Source organism: Notothenia rossii (genome assembly GCF_949606895.1).
Source record: "Notothenia rossii genome assembly, chromosome: 2".
Classification (NCBI taxonomy): domain Eukaryota; kingdom Metazoa; phylum Chordata; class Actinopteri; order Perciformes; family Nototheniidae; genus Notothenia; species Notothenia rossii.
Window position 1 is genome coordinate 82,865,626 of NC_136904.1, and position 8,634 is coordinate 82,874,259.

General features: G+C 43.3%; 2 protein-coding genes across 2 annotated transcripts; one reads left to right on the forward strand and one right to left on the reverse strand.

Annotated features, from left to right (window-relative positions):
• Positions 1-145: 145 nt before the first annotated feature.
• pdk1 (pyruvate dehydrogenase kinase, isozyme 1) lies at positions 146-5,079 on the reverse strand. The gene is made up of 11 exons (XM_079664749.1): positions 4,636-5,079; positions 4,156-4,297; positions 4,005-4,076; positions 3,736-3,920; positions 2,952-3,047; positions 2,761-2,838; positions 2,365-2,429; positions 2,174-2,272; positions 1,958-2,068; positions 1,442-1,555; positions 146-1,355 (listed from the first exon to the last, which is right to left on the reverse strand). The coding sequence occupies exons 1-11, from the start codon at positions 4,733-4,735 to the stop codon at positions 1,215-1,217; spliced, it is 1,203 nt and encodes a 400-aa protein (XP_079520875.1). The 5' UTR covers positions 4,736-5,079; the 3' UTR covers positions 146-1,214.
• An 835-nt stretch (positions 5,080-5,914) lies between these two features.
• On the forward strand, positions 5,915-8,630 carry nup62l (nucleoporin 62 like). The gene is made up of 2 exons (XM_079664732.1): positions 5,915-8,107; positions 8,200-8,630. The coding sequence occupies exons 1-2, from the start codon at positions 6,332-6,334 to the stop codon at positions 8,356-8,358; spliced, it is 1,935 nt and encodes a 644-aa protein (XP_079520858.1). The 5' UTR covers positions 5,915-6,331; the 3' UTR covers positions 8,359-8,630.
• The last annotated feature ends 4 nt before the right edge of the window (positions 8,631-8,634 follow it).

An 8,634-nucleotide genomic window follows, 5' to 3' on the forward strand; every position in this document is an offset into this window, starting at 1 on the left:
TTGTTTTATGTACTCCTAAAATATGTCACGAATACTTTTGGAATCTGTCCTAGGGATAGTTACTCAAAGAGAAATCAGTTTCCATCATCACTCCCATCCATCTATAATTCACTCTCAGGAGATGTTTGACACAAATAACCATCTGTTGGTTTGAAATGTTTATTTTTCACTGAACATGACCCATACAGAAAAATGACAGGATGAGTCCTTATAATACACCAGAGCAACCCACAAATAGTTAGCTCTCATACTGCATTGATACATTTTGTGAAAAAAAACAAGCAGCCTCTTTCCAAGTGGCAATACCTTATTTGCAAACTGAGAATTTGAAAAGTAAATTAAAGTGTTGCTAATCCAATAAAACCTCTCAGCCAACTGTCTTTCCTGACAGCTTTTCTGAATTCCAATTATTCAGTTGACTTTAGTTGCATTAAGAACCTGTCACAGATGGCAAATCAAACATGTTTTAAGACGTCCTCGACTAAAGAATAAATACCATTTGAACCAATAAGACTTATCAGCAGCATCTTCCAACAGACTTCAAAACAAACAGCGTTTAAATTGTGTAACAAGTTTTCCTTTCCTTACAAGTTTTCACCTTCACGCAGAGCATAAGACATGCACACAGACGGACCGTAACAGTTCAAGTTTAGCTTTCAGCAAAACAAAAGTTACATTTAAGGAAAAGCCCTAAACCAGTAAAACAACACACACAGCTCACACCATGCAGAGAGTTTCAGTGATTTCATCGGCTTGTTTGAAGTTAATCACAGATATATTGTTAATCTTAGGTTGGTTAATAAACGGCAAACTGCAGGACAGAAATGCCAAAATACGTTTGACGGAAACGGTGATAACTTAGTCTCCACTGTCCTTGGTTTGAAAACATACTTAATGAGAATGATATTTTATATTGCCCATATGTTGTTGACGTTTTTTAAAACCATACTTTCACAGCAATGTGGTTTTCCAGAAACCTGGTCCAGTTGACTCCCAGTCCCTGCCATTAAAGGGTCCCTTAAGGAATAAAAAAGGAAACGGTTTTATTTAATTGAGGCTTCTCGACTCCAAAATCTTCATCTTTACAAAACTAATGCCCACTACGAAGAATATGGCACGACATCTTTGTCCTGTTTTCTGAAATCTAGAGTGACGTATTGCCATCTCACAAACCAAACCATTCGTCACCAAGCACCTCCGGCAGCCATTTGGATCTAGAAGCTGCGAAACGTGGTCATGTCCTTGGGCTCCTTGCTGGGTACGCACCAGTCGTCCGCCTCTTGGATCGTCTTGTAGTGTTTCCATGCCGACTTGTTGTACACAGGGAGCCTCTCAATGGACTCTGTGGAGAGCGCCTAACAAGGGAATTTAGAAAGTAGAGTTCAAATACAAAGTAAATACTGTCTGAAGAAACACACGGACACACTTTAAACTCTGTTACCCGGATGTAGATCACAGCGTCGGTTCCATACCCCTCCAGAGAGTACAGCTTCAGGTCGCCCTGGAAGTACCGGGCGTACAGACGAGAGATCGGCAGGCCGTACCCGTAACCAGCCTGGAGGGAAAAAAATAAGACTCAAGCCAAACAATGTGAAACATCAGAGCAGAGTGATTCTTTGGCACTGGAACAGTCAGGTTTCTGTGTAAGCGGCAACATAAGAGGAAGATAAGCAATGTTTGATGAATGTGCTTTTGTTAAATATCAAAGAGTCCTCAGTTCTCCCTATCTGCTGCTTTCAGTATTCTGCTCAAATACAACATATGGCTTGCTAAATGAAAAGGATCATATTTAGATTATTAAACAAATTAAACGCGAAGCTGAAAACAAAAGCACAAATCCTTTTTATTTCAATTTGCACTCTATTTGAAGTAACTGAAACATCTCAGTCAATCTCAGTGTGCTTTTCACAAACTTTCAAAATGGCCACAATAAGAAAACGATGCTCGTCGTACTGACCAGCGGAGCGGCGCGGGCCCCGTCGATGCTGGGTCGAGGAGCTGTGGAGTACGTGTAGGTGAACAGCCGGTCTATTTTGCGCAGCGGCACGCCTCCTCCACGATCGCTCACCTGAAGAAAAACATCATGATTGAACCTCATAGAATAACTCCATGTTCAGTTTCTCCAGGAGTTTATACTGGTTAGTAAAGATGAATGGATGCAGCACAGATGTACCTTGACTGTCAGATCTTCAGTCCCCAGAGCCACCTGTGCATGGATGGGAGGATACTCCATGGCATCGCCGTACAACTCCATGGTGGCACGCATGGCGTTCTGCAACAATGAAAGCCCCCTCAACAGTTGAGTATGAAGAGAAAGGCTGAACAGGCTGTCCAACTATGAGGTTGATCAAAAACAAATCCTACCTTAAAAAGTTCAAACACCATATGATACAAGTGAGATGGGACGTAGACCACCGTGATGGGGGAAGCTGTTCAAATAAGCAAAGATAAGACAACATTTCATCTGATACTGAATCAAGAAATTATGTATTCATTCATAATGGAACCTGAATTGCTAAAAGGGATAGTTCATATTTTTGACTCTAGTCTAGTACTTTTCCATAGTCAGTGCATCGCCTACAGTAGTTTAATATTACTGTATTGGTTGTTTTTTTACAATACTGACTATGGGAAAGAATCCCACTTTAAAGCATCTGAACTTTAAGATAATCATTTGATATAAAAAGAAATGTATTTGCCTTTAATGTACATCATTAAAAGTGTCTGTGTAACTGAGCATGTGTGACCAACATGAATTACCTTTGAATTCCTCCAGCACCAGCTCAGGAGAGTTCATGTAGTACCGGTCACAGAGGTTTCGTGCATTTTCATACGCATCTACAAGGAAGAGGTTTGTTTCAGGGAAGAACAACAAATATCTTTTGAGTGACAGTGACACGTATCTGAGCACCTGTCACTGCATGTTCCTCATAAAGGGTTTGAGTTTTCACCTCTGATAACCGCGCTGACACGACAGTTAGGATCAATACTGCCGATGTGTTTGGGATGAGCTGGGTTCACCTTCACCTTCCCCCCGAAGAGGAGAGCTGGAATAAGACACAATAAATCAGACCATGCACTACAGAAATTGTTAATTAAATCCATACACAGTGCATCCAAAATATTAATGTTTTGACGTTTACTTCTCTCTAAACTAATTCATCAAACATCTTTTAATCCAAAATCTATCACATGTTTTTTTTGGTTTTGTAAATTGATTACTTTTTTTTAATAGACTTTTAATGAAACAAAACAAACATAAAATGTGAAGCCTTTTTGGCTCACTATAGATGTGACACCAAAAATCTAAATTATTCTCGCTCCTCACTGCCTAATCTTCAGATAACAAAGAAAAAAGAAAACTCTAAATTTTGTTTCTGACTTCTGATACATACATTTTATGATATCTTAATGTCTGGGCAGGTTAATCGTCCTTTGAGACAAGTCCTTGTTTTATTTCACTTGAATCAACAGCTCATTCAACTGTTGTAGATACGTCATTAAGGTGTGGTCTGTGGATTCCTCTAGCAGTGACATTATTAAAGGTTGCAGAAGATATCTGCTACAAAAGCAAGATGGCAGCCAGGACTGACTTTAGAAAAAAAAGCCTCAAGTTTCCTGCTAATGGATCAACAGCCTCTTTTGAACACATCTACAAACAAGTGCATCTATTATATTATCAAGACATCACGTTGTTCATGAGATCACCATTTGTTATGAAGAGAATCTACTCACTGTGCTGGTTGAGCAACATCCTGATGGATATCCTGCTCATGTAGAAGCGATCAAAAAAATACTGAACATTTTGGCTGACGACGGGGTCCGTGCCGTACGCCTCCTTGTACTCCACAACTCCCTGAGCCATTGTGGGAATTACATCATTGTGCCGATTTCTGACCTTTATAACCGCATCTGTGAAACTAAATAAAACAAAAACTCCAAGGTGATACAAATTAACACACAGGATTGGATCCTCATAAATATAGCTGTTTTAATGTACTTACTCATATGTGACTTTTTCATCATCTGCATTTTTGTCTTTGAACTCAAGAATATCCTGAAAACTCTGCATGTACCTGGACACAAAGAAAAATCATAATTACCTTTTTGCAGACTAATTTGAGAGGTTACTTTTAAAGAACTGAAGCTGCGTACCAGCCCTGCACCAGCTTCACTGATGGAGTCCGCAGTAAGTTGTCAGGCAACAGGTTGATCTCCTTCATGATGTTTGCCAACCTCACAGGTAACTCCTGTCTGAGGAAGGCGAAAGAGGTTTTCTCACATGCATTTTCTGAGCCTGAAAACAAATAGAAGAACATCAGAAATCTTGATATATTATAATAAAATAATTGTATGAGAGCCTTTAAATGAGTAATCATTGATGCAAGTGTGTGTTCTGCTTCTGCTGACTGGTTTGGTGGGCTATTCAAGGGGTCACACGTGTGCATGAGGGTTTCCAAATAAAAACCAGGGTAGATACTTTTTTTAAACACACATTTTTCTTGTGAAAACTGATGTTTCTCAAGCCTTTTCAGGGCTCTAAAATGTTATCAAATTAAATAATCACACAATGTTTATACCCCTGCTTTAAATATAGGCACAGATACATATGGTGTGTAGTGTGTTTACTCTTACCAAAATCCAGAAACTGCTTCATTGACAGAGGAGAGGGAGAGAATTTGGAGTAATAGTCAATGTCCTTAACACTGCTCCTCAGAAACCTTAAAATCCTCATTGTGACAGCTCCTGTGGCAGCGGACTATGTGGTTGAGTAGGTGTTAGAGGAAATAGCCTGTTTATTTAGTTTAAATATCCTTACAAGGGCATGCCCAGCTCAGACACGCAGTTAGAAAGCTAATCTCTGTTAGCTTACACGTTAACTCTGCTGCCCACAAACACACTGGTGAAATGAAGATTCTCCTATTGATTGATGTGGTGACATTTGTGCATCCATAGTAACCGTTCGATATTTCTAAATCACCCTTTACTTAAAATATGAATAGCAAAAATATTTGCAAAAATGGAAACATGGTATGTGCGGATACAGCCAGCTAACCCAGAGAGTCATGACAACGTCAAGATAGTAGACGTGGGTATCTTTGTTTAGACACAGTTAAAAAAAACGTAATGGATTAGATATGTTCAGGTTTAATTTGAAATGACAATATTATCGAAACGCAAAAACTCATATACAATGATTGGGATGTTTTATTTTTGAATGCACAACAAGTATTGGGTACAATCTTAAAAAAAAAAAGTAAACATGAAAAATAAAAGTGTGAATTCCAATGTTAACTACTGCAGCCGTTAACAATACAACATGTGCTTTGTGTTCTTCACCTTGTAAAGCAGTATCTTGTCTTTTATATTAAGTGTTGTTTTTTGTTAGTCTGCTTTTTGTTTTACTTACGACGGTTATTAACTGTTTTATTCGGCAACGATAGCGAGCCATTTCTATCAGATAATAGCGCCATCATTTTGCAGGCGCCTGTGCTAAATATTTTTGTATTAGCCTACTTTTTGGCAACAGATCGTTTCTGCGTGGAGAGTTGATTTCTTGATTTAGATCAGTACTCTTTGGGAAATAGGGGGTAACATATTGGGATTTATTTCCCTGAAACTTGTTCTTCAGGCAATAAACTGTTACCAATCAGATTTCAGCTGTGGTCAGATGAGTGCTGTGATTGGCCATTACACCTGTCTGTCTTCTAAAGGGAGGCGGGATTTATTTGCTGGCAGACAACACTCAGGGCTAAAGTCAACAGTGTTTGGTCACTGGAACAACTCAACATCAAGGACATGGATTTCAAGGCAATATTTGAAAGTAAATCAAGAAATGAAGCAAACAAGCTGATCTTCAAATTCCTCAAAAGCACTGGTCTGAGGACAAGGATTTAGTATGAACATTTAATAACTCAACAGTAGGTGGCGATATATGCTCCAAGTGGAAGCGATTCGCCATTAAAGAAAAGAAGAAGAAGAAGAAGAACAGTGTTTGGTCCTAATTTCTGCCGTCATTTCCTTTAGTGATCGACTGAAATGCCTGCTTGAAAAAAGTGCGACGCAGTTGGCCACGTTTTTGAGAAGGATATTGTGTTCGCTTTTGGTCGCCTTCTGGTTCAACACAATGTTTACAACCCGTGATTGACGTTATCAACCGTCGAAGCCTGAAAGAACCGTTGGAAATAAACGTTTCCTGGGTTACGTCAGTTCAGCTCGTATTTGTGACCCGCCAAAACACGTAGAAGTTCAGCGAGGAAGTGACCATTTTGTGAGTTATCTGTTTACAATAACGTGACGTTGTGTTGAAGTTGTCCTTCTGCGAACCAAAATGAGTGGATTCAACTTTGGGCAAGCCTCCACTGGCTTTTCCTTCGGGACCCAGAAGCCCGCAGCTGCAGCCCCAGCCCCGGGCTTCGGCATGGCCAGCTCCACACCTGCGGCTGCGGGAGGCGGCTTCTCCTTCGGCACTCCGACTCAGGCCGCCGCCAACCCCAACCCCAACCCGGCCGGCTCCTTTAGCTTTGGCACCCCAGCAGCGACCACAGCAGCCAGCGGAGGCTTTTCTTTCGGGAGCCCCGCCGCCTCATTTGGAATGGCTACTCCTCAACAAACAGCAGTAGCACCAGGGATGAGTATGGGTGCCGCACCAGGGATGAGTATGGGCGCCGCACAAGGGATGAGTATGGGTGCCGCACAAGGGATGAGTATGGGCGCCCCACAAGGGATGAGTATGGGCGCCCCACAAGGGATGAGTATGGGTGCCGCACAAGGGATGAGTATGGGCAACGCACAAGGGATGAGTTTTGGCTCTGCACAAGGGATGAGTATGGGCTCCGCACAAGGGATGAGTATGGGCTCCGCAGCAGCTCCTCCAGCCGGGTCAGGGTTCACCCTGGGCACAGCTATGTCTGCACAGACCACCGCCCCTGCAACAGGGGGCTTCTCCTTTGGGACTCCTGCTCAAACTCAACCTGCAGCTCAACCCCAACTTGCAGCAGCACCAACAGCTGCAGTAACAGCAACTACAGGAGCAGGGGGTCTCTCTTTTGGAGGGTTCAGCTTTGGAGCAAACAAGGTCCAGGCGACCGCAGCAGCCACCACTGCTGCCTCTATCGCTGCCCCTATCGCTGCCCCAGGAGGGGGCTTCAGCTTTGGTGCAGCTGCTCCATCCAACCTCACTCTGGGTATGCAGCCTCAGCCAGCCCCTACTGCTGCAGCAACAACCGGCCAGGGTGGAGGATTTGCCTTTGGGATTAAACCCTCTACCACCCCGGCTCCTCCTACCTCCATCCAGCCGACCCTAGCTACAGGCCCGTCTCTCTTTGCTTCACCCATCTCTGCAGCACCTGCGGCTGCTGCGGCTGCAGCTGCTGCTGCTGCTTCTGCCGCCGCCGCTACAACAGCGAGCCTTACAGGCTTCACTATGGGTGTAGCTCCAACTTTAGCAGCAAGCACTGCGGCTGCAACAACCACAGCAGCTGGTGGAGCTCTGGCTTTCATGCTCAAACCTCTTGGGGCAGCTACCATCACCTCTGCCTCTGTCGCTGCCTCCACTGCTGCCGCTACAACAGGTGCTGTGACAGGCTTTTCACTGGGACTCAAACCTTCAACCGGCATGAGCCTCGCCACAACAACTACAGCAACTGCAATCCCTACAATCACAGCTCCTCCAGTGATGACCTATGCCCAGCTGGAGGGTCTCATTAACAAATGGAGTCTTGAGCTGGAGGACCAAGAGAGACATTTCTTACAGCAGGCTACTCAGGTGAACGCCTGGGACCGCATGCTAGTGGAAAACGGGGAGAAGATCACATCCCTGCACAAGGAGATGGAGAAGGTGAAGCTGGACCAGCGCAGGCTAAACCAGGAGCTGGATTTCATCCTGTCCCAACAGAAGGAGCTGGAGGACTTACTCTGCCCGCTGGAGGAGTCTGTGAAGGAGCAGAGCGGAACCATCTACATGCAGAACGCCGACGAGGAACGTGAAAGAACGTACAAGCTGGCCGAGAACGTGGACGCTCAGCTGAAGAGGATGTCTCAGGACCTGAAGGAGATCATCGAGCACCTGAACACATCCAGTGGCCCGGCAGACACCAGTGACCCGGTAAGAGGAGGACTCATTCAAGTGTACTCTCTGACACATTTGTCGTTGCAAATTAAACTAACTTATTTTTCTCTCGGTTTTCTCCTCCTCAGCTTCAGCAGATCTGTAAGATTCTCAACACCCACATGGATTCACTGCAGTGGATCGATCAGAACTCGGTTCTTCTGCAGAGAAGAGTGGAGGAAGTGTCCAAATCGTGTGACAACCAGCGCAAAGAGCAGGAGAAAAGCTTTCGTTTAACATTTGACTGAACTGGAATCAACATGTATATTGGTGTAATCATAGTTTTCCTACAGTTGTCCAAAGAGGGAACTCTCCTTAGGGGTTAAGATCTTTTTGATGCAAAACATTCATCACAATTCCTGTTTCCTTTATTCCTCAGCTGTTTTCAGTCATCTGGTTGCATAAATATAATTATTTTCAATGCAAGAGTTTTTGTATAGGGTGGAAAGAATAACGATTTGTTTCAATGTAAATGCAATGGTTGTTATAAAAAGTAAGATTAAATACATCTTTGGATTAAGGTG

Bases quoted from the DNA above. Each gene is read 5' to 3' on its own strand.
- pdk1 (XM_079664749.1), bottom strand. From the start codon at position 4,735: ATGAGGATTTTAAGGTTTCTGAGGAGCAGTGTTAAGGACATTGACTAT. The intron at 3,048-3,735 runs GTGAGTAGATTC...GTCTTATTCCAG, and splicing joins GATGTTGCTCAACCAGCACA to CTCTCCTCTTCGGGGGGAAG. The intron at 1,356-1,441 runs GTAACAGAGTTT...TTCCCTTGTTAG, and splicing joins ACGCTGTGATCTACATCCGG to GCGCTCTCCACAGAGTCCAT.
- nup62l (XM_079664732.1), top strand. From the start codon at position 6,332: ATGAGTGGATTCAACTTTGGGCAAGCCTCCACTGGCTTTTCCTTCGGG. The intron at 8,108-8,199 runs GTAAGAGGAGGA...TCTCCTCCTCAG, and splicing joins CGGCAGACACCAGTGACCCG to CTTCAGCAGATCTGTAAGAT.